Source organism: Marmota flaviventris, chromosome 2 (genome assembly GCF_047511675.1).
Source record: "Marmota flaviventris isolate mMarFla1 chromosome 2, mMarFla1.hap1, whole genome shotgun sequence".
Lineage (NCBI taxonomy): Eukaryota > Metazoa > Chordata > Mammalia > Rodentia > Sciuridae > Marmota > Marmota flaviventris.
Genome location: NC_092499.1, coordinates 102,775,756 through 102,796,146, shown reverse-complemented (window position 1 = coordinate 102,796,146; position 20,391 = coordinate 102,775,756). Strand labels below are relative to the sequence as shown.

General features: G+C 35.6%; 1 protein-coding gene across 1 annotated transcript in view; it reads left to right on the top strand.

The window, feature by feature from the left end:
- Window positions 1-20,391, top strand: part of Prtg (protogenin) — a 123,104-nt gene that overhangs the window by 53,794 nt on the left and 48,919 nt on the right. The window contains exons 3-9 of the mRNA XM_027926201.2: window positions 11,134-11,278; window positions 12,673-12,806; window positions 14,751-14,888; window positions 15,153-15,311; window positions 15,972-16,131; window positions 16,902-17,149; window positions 19,470-19,634. Coding sequence (XP_027782002.2) covers window positions 11,134-11,278; window positions 12,673-12,806; window positions 14,751-14,888; window positions 15,153-15,311; window positions 15,972-16,131; window positions 16,902-17,149; window positions 19,470-19,634 — 1,149 coding nt within the window. The remainder of the gene's footprint in view (window positions 1-11,133; window positions 11,279-12,672; window positions 12,807-14,750; window positions 14,889-15,152; window positions 15,312-15,971; window positions 16,132-16,901; window positions 17,150-19,469; window positions 19,635-20,391) is intronic.

Below are 20,391 nucleotides of genomic sequence, written 5' to 3'. Positions count from 1 at the left end.
TTGCCGCTGTGGTTTGTTTAAATAAGTACAAAACATTATGATAATGCTGAAAATAGTTTGCAAAGTAGAATTTTAGAAGGCTCAAGCATTCATTCTAAAGGACATATTCATTTATTCAATTTAATGCTTCACTTAAAAAAATGAATCAGAACAGGGCTGAGGATATAGCTCAGTGATAGAATACCTGCCTAGCCTGCTCAAGGCTCTGTGTTTGATTCTCCAGCTCTAGGGAGACCAAACCAGAGCAAAACAAACAAACAAAAAAGTAGAAAAGTACTTACTGGAAAACAAAGTTTAAGGATAGCATGGTATGGAGTAAATATTTCATGTTTCTATGATTTTCTAAAGTTTCTTAAGTTTTCTTATAAAGTCTTACATAATACTTTAAAATTGAAAATGCTTTTATTTATAATTTTTTTTTCTTATAATTTCCAGCTTTAAGGTACTACTTAGGGAGTACATCAAGAATCTGTAGATCACAGGTGACATCTACCCAAAAGGTTAAGAACTTAAAAGGAGTGAAAAGGCAGATGAAAACTAAGGATAAGGGGCTTGGACTATAGCTCAGTGGCAGAGCGTTTGCCTAGCACCTGTGAGGCACTGGGTTTGATCCTCAGCACAACGTGCAAATAAAATAAAGGTACCTAAGTCCCCTCTTTTTAAAAAACAAAAGAAAGGATGAGGAAGTTCATCAGGAAGTAGAGTAGCATTAAATAATTTATGCGAACTCTTCCTTCAACCCATGCCCCATAGAGACATATATATATAATATCATTGCTTTCTCTTATTCATGCATTTTCCTAGGAAATCAAAACAAATTAAAACAACTACATATAGTCCTACTTCTAGATGTCCAAACTTAATTGCCTCTTTGTAGTCTGTCTTTTAGTACTGCATCATTGAAGTAGTGGATTTTATCCTCTTCAAATAATTTATCTATGCATATTCAAAATGGGAAAATCATTTCTGTTTCTCTGCATTTTATGTACCGTTATGTAAAAGCTACATTAGATCTTAGAATACCTCTGCCTTTGTTCAGGCTTTAAAGTTTATTTTTATTGCATAAGGGTCACTGGCATCCTTTGACTTTCTTTGAGTCATTGTGCTGAACATAAAACTAGTGCATTCATAGAGAGGCATGCTCTTACTATTACCACTTCCTGCACTGCTACTAAGAGTTTATTAAGTGCCAAGCAGGATCCAAATACATGCCAGTGCTCTCATACTGTGTGTGTGTGTATACACATAGCAAATGTCATACATAGGACTGGGGATGTAGCGCAAGGAGAGAGCACTTGCCTTGTGTGTTTGAGTCCCTGGGTTCAATCCCCAGCACTGTCAAAAAATATGTAATTTATTCTTTAAATATGCTTAGAAAGTATTATTATTAGTAACAGTAGTACTGGGGTCTACTTTTACTGGGACACTTTATCACTTTAGCCATATCCTCGGCCCCTTTTATTTTTTATTTTGATACAGTCTCACTGAATTCCTTAGGCCCTTGCTAAATTGCTGAAGCTGGCCTCTCACTGGTGATCCTCATGCCTTAGCCTCCTGAGTCACTGGGATTACAGATGTGCACCATAGTTCCCAGCCAGAAAGTATTAATATCATACCCATTTTGAGGTTGAGAAACTTTTTGAGTGCATACAGCTCATGAATGCAAATCTGTGATTTTAATCCAGATTTGTGGATTTTAATATCTGCATTGCTACCTGCAAAACTATGCTACCGTATTGCTTCCCTGCATACACCTAAATTGTACCATGTTCTGGATTTTGTTCTGGATTTTCTATTAAGTAGCTGAGGCCAAGATTTTACTTAACTTTAAAAAACAAAACACACACACAAACAAAAAAACCTCCTTTACCTCAGTTTTCTATTACCTTTATTTCTGTCATCAAGAAATGAGAATAGGGGAGGGGGGATAGTAGAGGATAGGAAAGGCAGCAGAATACAGCAGATACTAGTATGGCAATATGTAAATCAGTGAATGTGTAACTGATGTGATTCTGCAGTCTGTATACGGGGTACAAATGGGAGTTCATAACCCACTTGAATCAAAGTGTGAAATATGATATGTCAAGAACTATGTAATGTTTTGAACAACCAACAATAAAAATTTAAAAAAAGAGAAATAAGAATAATTAACTAATATTAAACTCTGGGTTCAGTTTCCAACACACACACCCTAAAATTGGAAAAATAGCATAAGCACTGTTGTTTCCAAACTTATTCTTGCAGAACCTCCAAAGTAAGAAATCCTTGTTTCTGCTCATTTTACATGTTGTACAGAGCTCTTTTTATAGGCTGCTATGATAAAGACCCAAGGATGTATCTCTGTAAATCTTAATAGCAGCCTAACAGCTGGGCTGTTAGTAAAAAAATCAAGATAAATGGATATTTGAAGTTGTTTATTTAAATTATTTATCCCTGGCCTAATTTTACAGTTTCGCCTTCTTCCTTAATATGTCCCATTTCTTCTCACTTTGATCAGATGAGAGTTTGTAATGCTTAGTCAGCAGCCATCTGGACTGTTGTCCTGTTCTCTTTCATCACCGTAATCTTCCCCCAACCTTCTAGTTATATGGACCAGAGACTTCTGAACCATATGGGAAAAGCTGGAGTGTAACACAGTGGCAGAGTGCTGGCCAAGCATGTGCAAAGCCCTGGATTCAATCTGCAGCACTGGGGTAGTAGAGGGTCTAGGGGTGGGAGCCACATGGGTCCTTCCCTGTGTCTCTTGGCCAAATTCTTCTTTTGTATAGTGTCTCAGGGCTGAGGATATAGCTCACTGGTAGAGAACATGTTTAGTGTGCATGAGACCCTGGGTTCAATCCTCAGTACCTAAAAGCAAAACACATCTCCTTGTACAGTGTCTCTTGTACGTGCCCCATTTTTTTTTCCTGTTATCATTGCCATCATTTAAACCCAATGCAGATCTCTCTCCTCCATTTTAAATAGTCTCTTAGTGGTCTCCCTGCCTTTAGCACTCACCCTCTAGGTACCTGGCTCTTTGATGATAAAAGTGTATGTGGGTTTAGAACTAGAAGAACAACAATAAAGGAAGAGCTCATATTCTCATTATGTAAATTATTTTACAAAAATAGATTTGTTTCTTGAAAACATTTTGATTCCAAAATTTTAGACTGAGGTAGTTTAATTCAGTTTACATACTTTTGTTTAAAAAAAGATATAAAAACCTAGTGTTCTAAATCTTAGTAAGCAGGAGTTTAAAGATATTCTGTTTTGGAAATTTAGGAATTTAACACATGTTCTTACGCAGCTAGAAAGCCAATATATTTCAGCTTACACTGAACAGGATTACTTGGAATTAAAACGTGATTATTTTTATCTTCCACAAACACTGTGCATCTCCAGATTTTATTACTCATAAGAGAATTCACATAGGGTCTCTGAAAATTGATTGCTTAGATTCAGATCCCAGCATCACCACTCAACTGGCTGAAAAACCTTGAACAAGTTGCATAATTTCCTTGTGCCTCAGTTTCCTTAGCTGAAAATTGGGATAATAATAACTTTGAGGATAAAATAAACTAGAATATATACTTAATGCAGTACCTAGCAATAAAATATCTGTTAAGCTATTGTTGTTTCTGTCATTAAGTTTCTTATGACCTGTTATAATTAATGCTCTATACTTTTCCTTTCATAGCATTTATCACAGTTTAAAATTATGTACTCACACAATAATTGAGTTAAATGCCTTTCTCCAGGCAAAGATCCCTAAAAATAGAGCCTCTTATTTTTGTTTATCATTGGATCCTTAGCACCTAGGATGTCCTAGGCCTCAAATTCAGTATTTATTGAACGGATTAACACACTTAGGGAGTGATTGCTTTTGTCTAAAATTTCCCTAAAATAATGTAATCAAAATCTTCTAGGGTTGGGGAGACAATCTGGCCCATTATTTGTGAAGAATTGCATGATTCAGAGCCTTTCAGCATGGATTAACTACAAAGTAGATGCATGGTGTAATTAAGATGTGGGATTAATAGCAATATGTGATTAATGGAAATTAATCCTTTGTGTCAGTTTTATCAGATATATTTAGTAGCAGATACACTGTTCTTATATAAGATTGATTGTTTAAATACTATAGTATGCTTGCCATCTAAGCAGTATGATTTTGAAATAATTAATACAACCTACTCCCCACCCCCACAAGCTAGCCAACAAATATGCTAAGACTACAGAGTCAAAAAATATATATGTGCCATGTAGAATGATATTTGTTCCTTTTGTTGTAGCAAGGATATATGCATTCCTTTTTTCAAGTAATGAGGCTAAGCAGCTTAAAGATTTAAAAGGAAGGTTGCTAAGACACAGTACTGACAGCATTTAAATTGGAATCACAGTTTTGTGAGATTATTCCTCTTTTGGTTTTAGAAGTAGTGGACTGACCTATAGGAGGTGTCGAACAAATATAGATGAAAGCCACTTGTGAAACAGATGCAGTCAGTCAAACACTGATTTAGGTATGTCCAGAGTATGTTTTTGCAGGGGAGACTGTGGGAAAGAAAGAGATACCAGGTAAGAGGCTGTTGGTGTTTCTGGTGAGAGATGTTGGGACAGGAATACAAAGGAATGGATTTGACATATGTTTAGGGCTTTAAATCACTGGAAACAGGTGATCCAAGGAAATGTAGAAGGAGTCAATCAAGCTCAAGTGAGTTAACTCTGGGTAGTGGTGTAACACAGCTAAGGCAGAAGAGACACATGCTTGGAAGAAGGAAGATTATTTCATTTTGAATGTGTGAGTTTGAGGTGCCTCTTATAAATACTAGGTGAAGATGACCAGTAGACATTTGGAATGAGTGGTAAGGGAAGAGGATGGCTTGGTGTCGAGATGAATGAGTATAAATCTCTGAGTATAAATCATGAGTATAAATCTCTGAGAGAGTATCTGAGCTGGAAATCTGTTGGGGGAATCATCAGCAACAGCTGGATGTGACTGAAACAGAAAGTGGCTGGATCACCAAAGGCGAATGTGGAGAGAGAAAAGAACAGAGAATCTCTGGGAAGAAGGGCAGAAGAGGAGGTGAGCCCCTGAAAAGTGAGACAGGAAGGGTTAGAGAAATAAACGGAAGACCAGAAGTACATAGTGTCATAGACACTATTTCAATAAAAGAAGGGAAATAGCAGATTCTATGTTTGAGGTGTTCATTCAGAGAAGAGGAAAGGGAGACAGCTAGTATAAACTAGAGAAGTTTCTATTCATGGGGTGCAGAGAGTAGGTAGCTGCTAGATGAATATGTGAAGAAATATAAAAAGGTTTGGAGTCGTCTTCAATTTGTTTCTGGAGTTTGGGAGAGACTTGAATACTTTGATATGTTGAGGGGAAGGAGCCAGGGGACGAGTTCGAATATGCATGAGGGAGAAAAGACAGATAACATCCAGAACTGAGTGGTAAGAGAAGAGGATGGGTTGGTGTCCAGAAGAATAATAAACAGAAAGAGGGATTTCTTTCATTGTTGATTCATATTTGCCTCTTTTCTTTGTATCCAAGGTACTGATGAGGATCCTAAGCACTGTCTGCCTTGATGTTTTCTGGGCAATATTATTTTTCTAGCAGGTTAATTTCTCAAAAGTTACAAAAAGGCATATAAAAGTGTTCTTGAGGATTAAAAACATACCTTAAAACTGCTTTCATACCTTGCTGAAAACCAGAATAGGAATACCCTTCATAGGTTAGAAGATAATTCCATTTATCTTTCTGTTTCAATTAGCTTTTCATTGCTGGGACAAAAATACCTGAAAAACAACTTAGAAGAGGAAAGTTATTTTGGCTTATGGTTTCAGAGGTTTTCAGTCCATGGTCAGCTGGCTGCATTTATTCTGGACCTGCCATGAGGCAGGGCATCATGGCAGGAGGCTGTGGCAGAGCAATGCAACTCACCCTTATGGCAGCCAGGAAACAGAGGAAGCAGAAGGGACTAGGGGGACAAGATACAGTCCCCGGAGGCATGCCCCTAAGGACACCATTCCCTCCAACTAGGCCCTACATCCTGTAGTTCTGCCACCTCTCAAAAACACCATCAGATTATAAATCCACGAACGGATTAATCTGTTCATGAGGTCAGAGCCTTCATGACCCAATCACTTCCCAAGAGATGCACCTCTGAACACTGCTGCATTGGGCTCAAGCCCTCAACACAAGAACCTTTGGGAGATGCTTCCTGTCCAAATCATGACACAGAATTGTGTGACTCTTAGGCTCTAGCCCTTTGGCCTAAAATATAAAGTTGGTTTGTTCTTTTTTTTTTTTTTAGTTCTGGGGATTGAGCTTGTGGCCTTGTACATGCTGAACACGTAGGTGCTCTGACACTGAGCCACACCCCTAGTCCCAGTTGAGTTTTGGTATAGTCAAAAATCTCAAGAAGGATTTCATAGGTTTATCAATTTGAGAAAAAAGGGAGACTGCTTAAAGAAAAGGTAGTGGTTCTGAGGCATGTTGTTTGATTGGTTAGATGAGATTCAGAGTAAAAAACCCACAACCTTCAGTTGCCTAAGTGGTTGGAAGGATATTACTCAAGACAACAGAATAATGATTTTTATTCTTAATAATCACAGCATTTATGAAAGGCTTATGGGCTAGGAGTGTAGTTCATTGGTAAGAGTAGTTGCCTAACATGTATAAGGCCCTGGATTCAATCCCCAACACTGCAAAAAAAAGAAGAAAAAAAGCATTATAATACTAATGAAGGGTCCTCACTATATTGGCTTATTTACTCTTTATAAAACTCCTTTGATATAGTTGAAACAAACTTTGTCTTTAAAAAATTATGCAGCTATTGGGCACCACTATTCACACTTGTAATCCCAGTTACTTAGGAGGCTAAAGTAGGAGAATCACAAGTTCAAAGCCAGCACCAGCAACTTAGGCCTAAGCAACTTAGAACTTGTCTCAAAAAAAAAAAAAAAAAAAAAAAAAACATGCAGCTAAAATATTTGGCATCTTTTGAGCAACAAAAAAATAATAAAAAGCATTATTTTCTTAACATCCCATGCCTTGCTGTTTATACCACATTCCTTGAGAGCTTGTATGGAGGTTCTAGCAGGGGAGTGCAGCTACTCATATACTCTTGACCCAAGTATGGTACTTCTCTATCAGGAAAGGCCATCATCTTTGACAAAGTGCACAGCTTCAGGGGGGATGCACAGGGAGTAGTAAGGGAGGAAGAGGACACCCGCCTTACCAGCCACAACAGCCTAATCAACCGTGGTGATTAGTGGGGTGACCGTGTCACATCCAGATTGCCCTCACTACCTGTACTAGACTCCTTAAAATTCTAGATACTGTGCTTGAAAACCTGGTGGAATTGGAGAAAGTCCCAAAATTTTCAGTTCAGTTCAGTAACCTTTTTTTTTTTTTTTTTTGAGTTGTAGATGCACATGACACCTTTATTTTATTTATTTTTATGCGGTGGTAAGGATTAAACCCAGTGCCTCACCCAGTGCTACGAAAGTGCTTTACCACTGAGCCAAAATCCTAATCCCTCAGCAAACTTTTTTGTTTTTTAAGCCAAGTCTGTTGTGCCATTCTTTGTCATAAGCGATTCTGTAAAAATTATGACCCATTTCTATCCTTCAATGAACTCATAGTATAGAATTCCTATAAACAGACTTGTGGATAGGTGATTATACAGGTTGAGATCCCTAATCTGAAAATCTGAAGTTCAAAATACTCCCAAATCCAAAACTTCTCAAAAAGTTGGAGATTTTGCATTTTAAGATTAGGGATGTTTAACTGGTAACGCCTATATAATTATTCCAAAACTCTGAAAAACTCCAAAATCTAAAGTTAATTTCTGATCTAAGCATTTCAGATAAGGTATATTAAACCTATAATTGTATGATGAAGCAGCAGTGAAGGTCTGCAGTACAAGGTTGCAGACAAGAGGGTCAGGAACAACTTCCCAGAAGTCATGGGAGAAAGTCATTGGGCTTTAAGCCATGATGGGTTTCATCAGATTGGCAAAGGGACCTGGGGGATTTGAGAGAAGAGGACATATCATATAAAGTTCAGAGGTATTCAGAGAACTGTAAACAGTTCAGTGTTAGTGAGACATAATTATAAGAGGTTAAGTACAAGACTATAGATTTCTGAAAGAAAGTGGGCTGGGGATGTGGCTCAAGCGGTAGCACGCTCGTCTGGCATGTGTGCGGCCCGGGTTCGATCCTCAGCACCACATACAAACAAAGATGTTGTGTCCGCCAAAAACTGAAAAATAAATATTGAAATTCTCTCTCTCTCTCTCTCTCTCAAAAAAAAAAGAATGCTTTAAAAAAAAACAGTTAATTCATCAGCAACACAGATTGCATTTTTGTTTTATGATGATCACTTTGGAGGGTGATTTTGCTGGCAGAGGAGATACTACTGAAGCAGCTTCTTTCAGATTTACAAGCTAGATATGATAATTGAGCATAAAGATTATTAGGGATGGAAAGAAGTCCGATATAGGAGATAAAGCATATCGAATTGGGTATTTGATCTCAATTGTGGGCAAAGGAAGAAGGAATTGAAAAGCTAAACTGTATATTTCAATTTGAGAAGGGAAAGGCTGGGAAAGAATATGGTTAAATTCCCATTTTAACTCTGTAAATTGAATATAAACTGAATTACCAATAAATATCACCAAAGGTCACCCCCTTATGTATGGAAAAGGTAAATGTGGCACTAATATTTATAAAGCAGGCATTAAGCTTAGGGAAATATAGGTCCTAATTCCTGAGAAAATGAATGTATTGAATGTAAATTTAATTAATCATAAAAAGACAATCTTACATTGTTTCTGAGAAACCAGGTCTCTGTGAATGTAAACCTGATATTTTGAAGGTGAGAATTCTTAATTCTTTAGTAGATGAACAGCAGTGGTGGTCCATAGATTCAATCCAGAATTAAAATGTTCATAGCCTAACATCCTGGTGATTACAGAGGCAATTGAAAGGAAAAACTGTATTGATTTTTAAAGTTTGAAGTTCTTTCTAAAAATCAATTTTTAATTGATGTATTATAATTATACATAAGAGTGGGATTTGTTGTGACATTTGTACATGCACATAACACAGTTTGGTCAGTTTTATTCCCTAGTTCCATTCCAGTCATTGAGTAAACTCCATACTGATTTCCATAGTGCTCTACTAATTATAATCCCACCAACAGTATATGCGTTCCTTTTTCTCTTTACAGTTTGATGTTCTTGAATAGTGATTCTAAAACATTCACTCTCTATATACTCTTAAAACTTATTTTGGACAAGGAACTTATTTATGTAGCTTATTATCTAGTGATCTTACTATTAAAAATTTATGACTAGGAACTTTAAAAATCCATTTAAAAATGAAAATATTGATCTACTACATATTAATATTTCACATTAAGATAATCATTTTCTAAAAGAAAAATTAATAAGAGGAGTGGTATTGCTTTACATTTGTGCAAATCTCTAATTAATAGAATATTCTGACAGCTGAATTCCCACACACTTCTGCTTCTGTATTTAGTCTTTTGCAGTATCACCTGTTCTGTTGCTTCTGGAAAACGCTATACACTTGAGAAAAGAAAATGTAAAAGGCCCAAGATGGCTATTTTCAAATGGTTTTGACTTTGAGGATTGCTGACAGTAGTGTGAGGGCTGCTGTTCTTGAAGAAATAGAATGTTTTGTTTTTTTTTTGGTCATATACACAAAGTATTTTGTTATCCCACTTCACCCCTTTTGAAAGTAGATCCTACCAAAGTGTGTTTTCACTGCTCTTTTCCTGTCCCTACCTCTAAAGGCCTGCAATCTACCTACAGAAAAATGAAGTCATGTTCAAGTCAGAATCTGTTAGTCTTCTGTCATCTTTTACCCTTTTCCAGTCTAATGAAGCATAAGTTTAGTCCTTGTTATATTTCTCTTCTTAATTTTCTTGCTTTATTGATAAAGTATAAATGATGTAAAAAAAAAAAAAAAACTAGAGCATGAGGAAGGGGAGTAAGACTATGCGATTATGCTTGGAGCACTTTCTTTGTATCAGAGGGAAGAGAATTCACAGGACTGTGAGGAGACAGCTAGGACTATCCACACAGTATTTCCAATGAAGTGCTGTTGCCTGGATTGAGGGCCTACCTAGAGTGTTACAGAATTACCATTTGTAAGAAAATATCAATACTTAGATTTATGTCCACTTTGGAAATATGTGAGTATAAAAATAGTCTCCTGAGTTTCTCTAAATTTTGTTCATCAGATGCACCATTTTTCTCTCTTCTTTCTCATTTTGTCCCATCAATACCAACTTCATATGAATCCGAGCATATTATGTATCTGTGTCCAAGAAGAAACAAGTCTTTTGTTTTCTTTAAGGTATCTAGAATCTCTTCGTCCCCACTGCCACCAACCCAGATATGTTCTTAGCAGCTAGTTGGACTTTAGACTTGGGACTCCTTTATTTAATCCATTCCTGATTAATTTTTTTTCCAGGCATTACTATTATCGTGATACTCCTTTGCTCAAAAAATATTCAGTGATACTTTAATTTGTACCATGGTACGAATCTTATTTCTACTCACCTTCTGCTTTCTCCTGAGCCCTTCATTGGAAATACTGTGTTGATTGTCCTAGCTGTCTCCTCACAGTCATGTGAACACAAGCTGCAGTTTTTACCCATGGACTTGTCTTCATGATATTCCTCTCACATGGAATATCATGCTTCTGTACTTTCAAATGAACCCAATGGATTCTTCAAAAACCAATTCAGAAAATTCCTATAAATGATTTTTACCTGACTAGCTTGTCTTCATTCCTCTTCCCTCTGATTTACAGTAGTATTTGATATATAATCACCTTCATTTGTGTTTCAGTTGTGTTGATCTTTCCTCTCCAGATGGGTGGTTTCTTGAGAACTTTTGTTTAGAATTTAATTCCAGGAAAGACTAGGCTTCCTATGTTGGGCAACTACTCAGTGTTTTTTTCCAAAATTATTTACTAAATTATCTTTGTACTAGTTAAGTTCGGTTTATCTTATACCTGAGCAGGAGTTCACATCTGGTAAATACTATTTAGCAAAATGTTATTTCTGAGTATAGTTGTCATGTGCTCATTCTAAATTTGTTGAATTTTATCCTATAGCTATTTCTGCATTTGAAGTTCAGCCGATTTCCACCGAGGTCCCTGAAGGTGGAGTTGCTAGATTTGCATGTAAAATTTCATCTAATCCTCCTGCAGTTATAACATGGGAATTTAATCGGACAACTCTACCTATAACTATGGATAGGTAAATGTATTTTTTTCCTATGGAGGTGACACAGGAATAATGACAACTTCACATGAGACTATAGAGGGAAAAGGACTGTTGTGCAGCTCATTTTCATTTAGTGTGTCAATAACTTATCTATGAGACATTTCAAACTTAGAGAATTACACCATTAATTTCTAGAACAGGGGCTAGTTTCCTTGCATAGGTATAATTCAAACATTATCCTGCTGCTTTCCTTGATCATTTTGTCTGTGGACCTGAGTGAGGATTTGAATCACAACCCAGGGGTTTAGGAAATCAAATTACAGTTTCAGTGCTGGGAAGAGCAGTCTCCCTATAGGCCCTGGTAGCTGCCCACTGCTGTGTCTGCCTTCCAATTTCCAGTCCCCATCTACTATGCATACATATCCACACGTGTACACACACACATGCACATACCTTGTACTCCGAGAGTATTTGGGGTTTAAGGATTAAGAACTTGGTAGCAGGTGCTGGGATTGTGGCTCACCAGTAGAGTGCTTGCCTAGAATATGTGAGGCACTGGGTTTGATCCTTAGCGCCACATAAAAATAAATAAAATTAAGAGGTAATGTGTCCACTTACAACTAAAAATATAAATATATTAAAAAAATAAAAAGAAATTGGTAGCAACTCCTAAAAGTTGACTTTCTTTCCTGCTTCTAAATAGGCAAAAATTGTTGGTTAAAATGGCAGAGCACTAAAATGGAAAAAGTTATTCCAAGTAGGGCTTTATCATTTTTTTTAAAAAAACTAACATCTGAGTATACCTTCATACATAGATATTTATGAAAAATCAGTATTTGAAAATAAATCATACAAAACTGTGGGCCATCCATTAGTTAAATCTAAACTGGAATGTTTCTATATAACATTAGACTGATAGATCTCACAAACTATATTGTACAGAATTATTTATATTTTAGAGATCTGTTGTGACCCAAATGAAAACAACAGAATTGAGGTTATGTTCGACTTTTGGTTTTGTTTTTTTGGTGCTGGGGATTGAACCTATGGATTTGTGAATGGTAGGCAAGGGCTGTATCACTGAGCTACATCCCCAACCCAAACTAATATTTTAAAGGGTCACTGGGTGTGCTGGCACATGCCTGTAATCCCAGCCACGTTGGAGGCGCAAGAGGATCACAGGTTCCAGGTCAACTTCAGCAACCAAACAAGACCCTGTCTAAAAATAAAAAGGATTGGAGGTATAGCTCAGTGGTAGAATACCCCTGGGTACAATCTCCAGTACTATAAGAAACAGAATTAAAGGGTCTTTAAAGTATTGCTTATAGCACTGTAAAAAAGTGAGTGTATTGATTCCTGTTATAGGATGTGTTAAGTAAAATAAAAAATCTACAAAATGTTCAACTATTTAATTCTTCTCATAACAGGATAACTGCCCTACCAACAGGAGTATTGCAGATCTATGATGTTGGCCTAAAGGATGCTGGGAATTATCGTTGTGTTGCTGCTGCTGTAGCTCACAGGCGCAAAAGTGTGGAGGCCTCTCTAACTGTGATTCCAGGTATCTCACTGAAATGGCTTTTCAGGTCTTATTGACCCCTCGATTACTTTTTCTCCTCTAGTTGTATTCCATAAAGTGGTATTTTAATTATACTTGATTATTGTAATCTGTTTGGAAAATGGTCATTTTTATCTATTAAGGAACTCTGCTTTCCCAGGCTGCTTGTCTTCTGTTGTGTTATGTGTGTCATCTTGTTTTGTGTGTCCATTCATTCATCCGTCCTTCCTTCCTTCCTCTTTCTCTCTTTCTTTCTTTCTCTTTCTCTGTCTCTCTTTCTCCCTCCCTCCCTCCCTCCCTCCCTCCCTCCTTCCTTCCTTCCTTCCTTCCTTCCTTCCTTCCTTCCTTCCTTCCTTCCTTCGATTTAACCCAGGGATGCTTAATCACTGAGTCACATCCCCAGCCCTTTTTATATTTTTATTTTGAGATAGGGACTCAATAAGTTGCTTAGGGACTTGTTAAGTTGCTGAGGGTGGCTTTGAACTTGGGATCTTCCTGCCTCAGCCTCCTGAATCACTGGGATTATAGATGTGTGCCACCATGTCTGGCTTTCCTTTTCTTTTTAAAGTACTGAAGATCAAACCCAGGACCTCACAAATGCTAGGCAAGTGCTCTATCCCTGAGTTACACCTCTAGCTCTATTATGTCAAATTTAAGAAAGAGTGAATGTTTCTTTTATAAATATTTCACTTTTGGTTTTAAAAGCATAAAATATAGAAAGTACATAAAAAGAACATAACAATCATCTGTTTACACCAGAGTTGTCTACTGTCAATATATTTGTTTATAGTCTCTTATTCTTTTGTTTGTTGTTTTAAGAGAAATAATAATCAGTATGTGCACAAACAATACATATTTGTTGTAAAAAGTAATATTTATAAAATTTTTATATTAAACCATGGAAAAAGTATAAACATAAAAGTTTAAAAATACCATCCTTGATCTCAGTGCTCAGAAATTGTTATTGTTAATATTAAGTGAATATAATTTTTTATATTTGGCCATACATGATATAGGTAGGAGGGAAATTTTATAGAGATGACTATAAAGAAAGAAATATATAACTTATTAAAATGAATTATGTATAGAGATGCTAGTTTTTAATTTAAAATATAAATTTAAATTTAATTGGATATAAAGGAAGAAAATCTGCATCACCACGCCCGGCGAATTCTTCCTTAATTTTCCACTGTCAAATAAATTCTTACCAGGATCCATTGAAGTATTAAATAATGCTTCAATCTCAATTAAAAGTGCAATGATATGGGGGCTAGGTTGTGGCTCAGTGGCAGAGCACTTGCCCAGCATATATGTGAGGCACTGGGTTCGATTCTTAGCACCCCATATAAATAAATAAATAAAATAAAGTCCATCAACGTCTAAAAAAATTTTTTTAAAAAGTGAATGATAGGGATGTAACCTAAAGTATCCACCAACTGAAAAATGGAAAAATAAAATGTTTTATCCATAGCTGAATATTATTTTATTATTATTCAGAAAAAAGGAATGAAGTACTGACACGTTTCAGCAATATGTGTGAATCTTAAAACATTAGGTTAAATGAAAATAAGTCAGTCACAAAAATATCATATTAAGGTTTCTTTCACATAAAATGTCTAGAAATAGGCAAATTCTGAGAAGCAGAAACTTGATAAATGGGTATCAGGCTATATAGAGAGAAGATTGGAGGGTGGCTGCTAATAGATATGGATATCTTTTGGAGTGTTGAAAATGTCTTAAAATTAACTGTTGTAATAGTTGCATAACTCTGAAAATTCTAAAAACCATTGAATTACATACGTCAAATAGGTGAATTGTATGACATGGGAGTTATATCTCAATAAAGATTAAAGAAGTTTCCTGTTTAGAAAAAGTGACTAAGAATTGGTGTTTTAACGGTGTTTCACTTATATTTGATTTTTGAATTCTGTCTTTTCCTCCCCAAAGCAAAGGAGTCTAAATCCTTCTACACTCCAACCATTATAGCAGGTCCACAGAACATAACAATGTCTCTTCATCAGACTGTTGTTTTAGAGTGTATGGCCACAGGAAATCCCAAACCAATCATTTCTTGGAGCCGTCTTGGTAAGTCTTCTCTCGATATGTGAGTCTTTTCCTTAAACTTTGTTCATTCAAAAAAAAAAAAAGTAAAAATTTTCATTTTATAAATAAAACACATTTGGCACTTGAAATTGAGTGGCGGCTTTTGGCATTTCAGCATGTAGATAAGAGGTTTTACTATAGATCATTTTTATGCTTTTCATGATTGATTGCTTGGATAGTTGTCTTTTGGTACAATTTTGGATTATATGTTACATTGTTTTAGCTGAAATATTCTCTTTGGAATAGATCACAAGTCCATTGATGTCTTTAATACTCGGGTGCTTGGAAATGGTAATCTCATGATATCTGATGTCAAATTACAACATGCTGGAGTGTATGTTTGTCGGGCTACTACCCCTGGCACACGCAACTTTACAGTTGCCATGGCAACTTTAACTGTATTAGGTATGTATTCTTTCATTCCATAATCAGGAGAATCTTACATCTTAACATTTGCCATTTTATCTTATTTATACCTTACTCTTGAGTTTTGTAGCATTGATGAGAAGGTGGGTAAGAAGTATAGTTTACAACGATAAATTTTAGGGGAAAATTAAATTCCTTTATTAAGTATAGCTACAGAACCATTCTGAAGTCACTATCCTGTTTGCATGTTCCTTATTGATCTTTCCCTTTTTCTTCCTCTTTTTTTCTTTTCTTGTGGTGCTGGGGATCAAACCCCAGGCCCCATACTTGCTAGCCTCCTTTCTTCTCTTTTTCATCTACCCACATATCCATACCCATTCAATCATCTAAAATTTGAACTTATTGATTGTATATATTCACAAGTGGCCTTATGTTGGGCTCAGTTAAGAAGGACTGTGGGCATGCATACTTTTGATGTGTTTATATAAATGGTCTCAGTAGCAAAAACATGGAGGAAGTGGACACTAATGAGCAGTGCAGAGAGAAGGTACCTGGGCAGGTATGGGGATGTGGACAGGAGGCTCAGAATGTCAGACATCTTTAGAAAGGCAACTTGTTTCATTTGATGTACACTTCCTTGACTGTTTCTGTCATTCTGGTTGGGATCATAGGAATATTTTCTTTTTTCTTTAAAAACAGCACCTCCTTCATTTGTTGAATGGCCAGAAAGTTTAACGAGACCTCGAGCTGGCACTGCTCGATTTGTTTGTCAGGCAGAAGGAATCCCCTCACCCAAAATGTCATGGTTGAAAAATGGAAGGAAGATACATTCAAATGGTAGAATTAAAATGTACAACAGGTGGGTTATATAATTTTGCTACCATTTTATAAGAAATAATGACTTCAGTAATTTTTATGTGACATGATTATAATAATATCAAATAGCTAAATAATCCTGATAATTAAAACTAAATTAAAACAAATAAGAAATTAATTTAAGTTTTATAATATTAACATGCCATAGATCTTTTGTATTTTGTACATGGATCATAGAAGTGTTGGATTATAATGAAATGAATATTGGACAGTTTCCCAAATCTAGGTTCTATCCCTGGCAGACCACTACCTAAGTTACCATAAGCAAGCAAATTAACTCTTTGGGTGTCAGTTCCTTCTTACATCAAATAAGGAAATTAGAAGGAAATAATTTATTCTCTAAGAATTCCTCCACAGTTCAAACTTAGCAATTTGAAGAGTGGATTTTTATAGTATAAATATGAATTCTTGTAACATACTTTATGCTGAGCAAAACTTTAAAAAATTTGTTGACCTCAGTGTTATGCATTCACTGTAATATTGTATGAGTTAAAGTGCTTTTGTTAAAGAGTGTACTTTCTTATTAAAAGCCAGTTTTTTTAAAGTCACCTTATAGAGACTCAGAAAATATATAAGATTAATTTTAAATAATTAGTGTAGAATGTTTTTAATTAGGGCTGATTATACAGTTTTTTTTGTTCTCAGTTAACTTTTGTCATTTAAAATGAGAGTATACTTAGCAATAACTGAACTTTATTTTTGCATCATTCTTGGAATTTTTCATGGACATAAATAATTTTTTTCTTTCCTCAGTAAATTGGTAATTAATCAGATTATTCCTGAAGATGATGCTATTTATCAGTGCATGGCTGAGAATAGCCAAGGATCTATTTTATCTAGAGCCAGACTGACTGTAGTAATGTCGGAAGATAGACCCAGTGCTCCCTATAATGTGCATGCTGAAACCATGTCAAGTTCAGCCATCCTTTTAGCTTGGGAGAGGCCACTTTATAACTCAGACAAGGTCATTGCTTATTCCGTGCACTACATGAAAGCAGAAGGTAAGCAATTTGAATAGTGTTTATTTATAAGTGCTGTTTACTATCAAGGATTTGTTTTTAGAATGAATGTTGTCTTACATAAGACCCCAAAATATTTTTGAAATTTTATGGCATTTATCTTTCTCCTTTTTCTTTTTTTCTTCTTGGTGGCATTGGGAATTGAACCTAGGGTCTTGCGTATCATAGACAAACACTGAGCCACACTCTCAGTCCTGTGGTTTTTTTTGTGAGACAGGGTTTCTCTAAGTTGCTCCAAACTTAAACTCTTCTGTCTCAACCTCCCGAGTAGCTGGGATTACAGGTGTATGCCTCTGTGCCCAGATGGCACTTATCTCTTTAATAATCTCTTGCCTATGAATGTATTTTTCTCTAAATTTTCTTTTGATGTGCACTTTGCATATTAGTATAATTTAAGGTTTTTCTGTTTATAAACAAACACCAGTTAATGCAGGACATCGCTGCCTGCTAAAAATTACAAAGTGGCATACCTATGCATTTGAGTCCAGCCAAAGTATAAATTCCTTAACTGAGACTTAGACCTATTTTAGATAGAGAGATAAGTATGAACAGTGGTGTAACTGGTAAAATAATATAGTGAACTATAGAGACTATAGCAGATTATCTTTAAGGTGGAAGGTAAACATGATAAAATTTTCCATGTATTTGATTCTGTATATTTTGAACATTTCCTGAAATGATGTGGAATATTTTGAAAATCGAACAAGACACTACTGATATATCACTGTATAAAAGTAACAATCAAGTGGATATTAAAATTCTTATTTAGAATTATTGGTTCCATTTTTTATATCTTTTTTAAAATCCCTATATCTTTTGGCAAAAATTGTAGAGGAAAGAGAAAAACTACTTATAAATCCTAGATTTCTCCATTGACTTTTTATAGAAACCATGGCAAAGTTGTACAAATTTTAGTTCTTTCCACAAACAGCCTGGCTTTTACGCACTATACATTAAAAACAAATCCAAACACCCGAAGAGTGGTGGGATATTAAAATTGTCTATAGAGACAGGTGGTTTGTTGCTGCTACTGCCATTTGTTTTTTGCACTTTGAAGTAGTGTTTTGAAAAGGAATATTTTGAATGTAAATCAGAGGTCATAGAAGCCAGAAGAATGGAAGTCTGATAACTGAGCATGTTGGAGTATGTTAATTCCCTCTTTAGTGATTTAGGAAGGTAAAAGGAAGGCTGGTTTGGTGGAGTCCACTCTTGTTCGCTATTATGGTTGTTTCATTAGAGCCTCTGCATGCGGCTCAGTGGTCTATTCAGGAATGAACAAGGCTTTTTAATTCGAACTCAAGGACCTTGTTTGGTAGGTCAGAAATCGTACTATGCAGTTCCTAATTAACGAGCCATTAGCCAGTCTGTTGTGAAATGCCTGTAATCTTGTCTAATTAAAATGCTATCAAGTTAATTCAGAAATGTGGGAAAACTTAATACTGGAATTTGCCTTCTGTTTTGTTTATAAATCCAGTGTGGGGAGAAGGGACTTGTCCTTAAGAGAGTTTTGATTGAGTTGACGTGCATTTACTGTGAATTGTGAGCAGAGCACAGTAGCTGCCAGTGCTCTTGTTCCATTTTGTAGGTCTGCTCTGTAGGAATTAAATTCCACAAAGACAAATCCTCTTCTATACCTTGCCATGCATATTTTATTAAGAATTGCTGAGAATTTTTTTTTCTTAAAAAAAAAAAAAAAAAACCTCACTGTGGAATAAAACATTCGAAGTACATTCTGTGCCTCCCAGTTCTTTTGCTCTCAGGATAAATAAAAAGAACAACTTGTGTCAGTCAAATTTAATAGAATCTCTAGGGGCAAAATGAGATCTTTTGGGCAACTTTTGGTTTGTTTTGTTTTCATAAAGAATAGAGTCATTGCGTTCCCTGTCTCTCCATTTATGTTTACAAGGGGAGGGGGGCAAGGAATAAAAAGAAAGAAAATCATGAGTTTAAGCAAGTTATTTTATTCTGTTATGTTAAACATTTGTTACTGCTGTAGACTGTGTCTGCTGTAGGATTTGACTAGATAGAAAAAGAAGTTTAGAGATTAGTTCTTTTCAGTTTGATTTATTCAGGAAAAATTTAAACTAGTAATTTGTAGCAAGACAAATTACTTGATTTTTTTAGAAAATAAAGAACTTTCTGCTCCCAAAATGGTTTAGTGTAAAAAAAAAAAAAATTAACAGAATTAACAGAAAATTAACAGAGATTAAACCCAAGGACCCGTGTTTGATAGTGAGGGGAAATGGTCTTACAAGCTTTATTTGAACATTTGTAGTTTTTAAACACAGATTCTTTTATCTAGGTTTAAATAATGAAGAGTATCAGGTAGTCCTTGGAAATGATACAACTCATTATATTATTGATGACTTGGAGCCTGCCAGCAATTATACTTTCTACATTGTGGCATATATGCCAATGGGAGCCAGCCAGATGTCTGACCATGTGACCCAGAATACCCTAGAGGATGGTAAGAAAACATGATTCTAGGTCTTTTATGTATGAACATTCATATATTTAGTAATTTTCAAGAAATGTGTTTTAAATGGGAAAATCCTGTATTTGGTTAAAAAAAAAAAAACAGATTGTTAAACAGCAGGCTAATTTGTCATTTCAAATCGGACTCTTGCTTTTTGCCAGTAACATGATAAGGTTAAAGCAATTTTATTTATAATTCAAAAAACAGATCTTAATAATATTCTTACATATTCATTGTATTTCCTGTTTAAATTGTAAATACATTGCAATTGTTTTACAAAATAGAATAAAACCTGAGTTTTTCCTGGTCAGAATAGATGTAATGAATGTTACGTATTGAGTGTTTACAGTGACTATTGGTCAAAGGCATTGGACTTCTGAAACTGGTAGTTTATGAAACTTTTTTACCCATCAGTTTAAAAATTCTTAGGTAATCAAATAGCACATAGTTTATTACTAGATGCTTTATTACTTGTTCAATTTGTTACTTGATCACTGAGCTGTAGTTCTCTCTAGGGAGGGCAGTCCTCTATATTTTCTGATGGTGTTGGGGAATTCTTTCCATTAAAATGCTCCAGGAGAAATGGTCCTCTCTGGGCTCTTCATATCATGTTGTAAAAGACAGGTTCTCTCTCCACGGTTCTGGTGGGCCCAGTGTTTGTACCCTGTAGTGTGAAAGGGAATTAATGCTTGCTTTCACTGTTCTCCCTTAACATGCATGTCGTCGTTCTCAGGATAATCTACTCTTA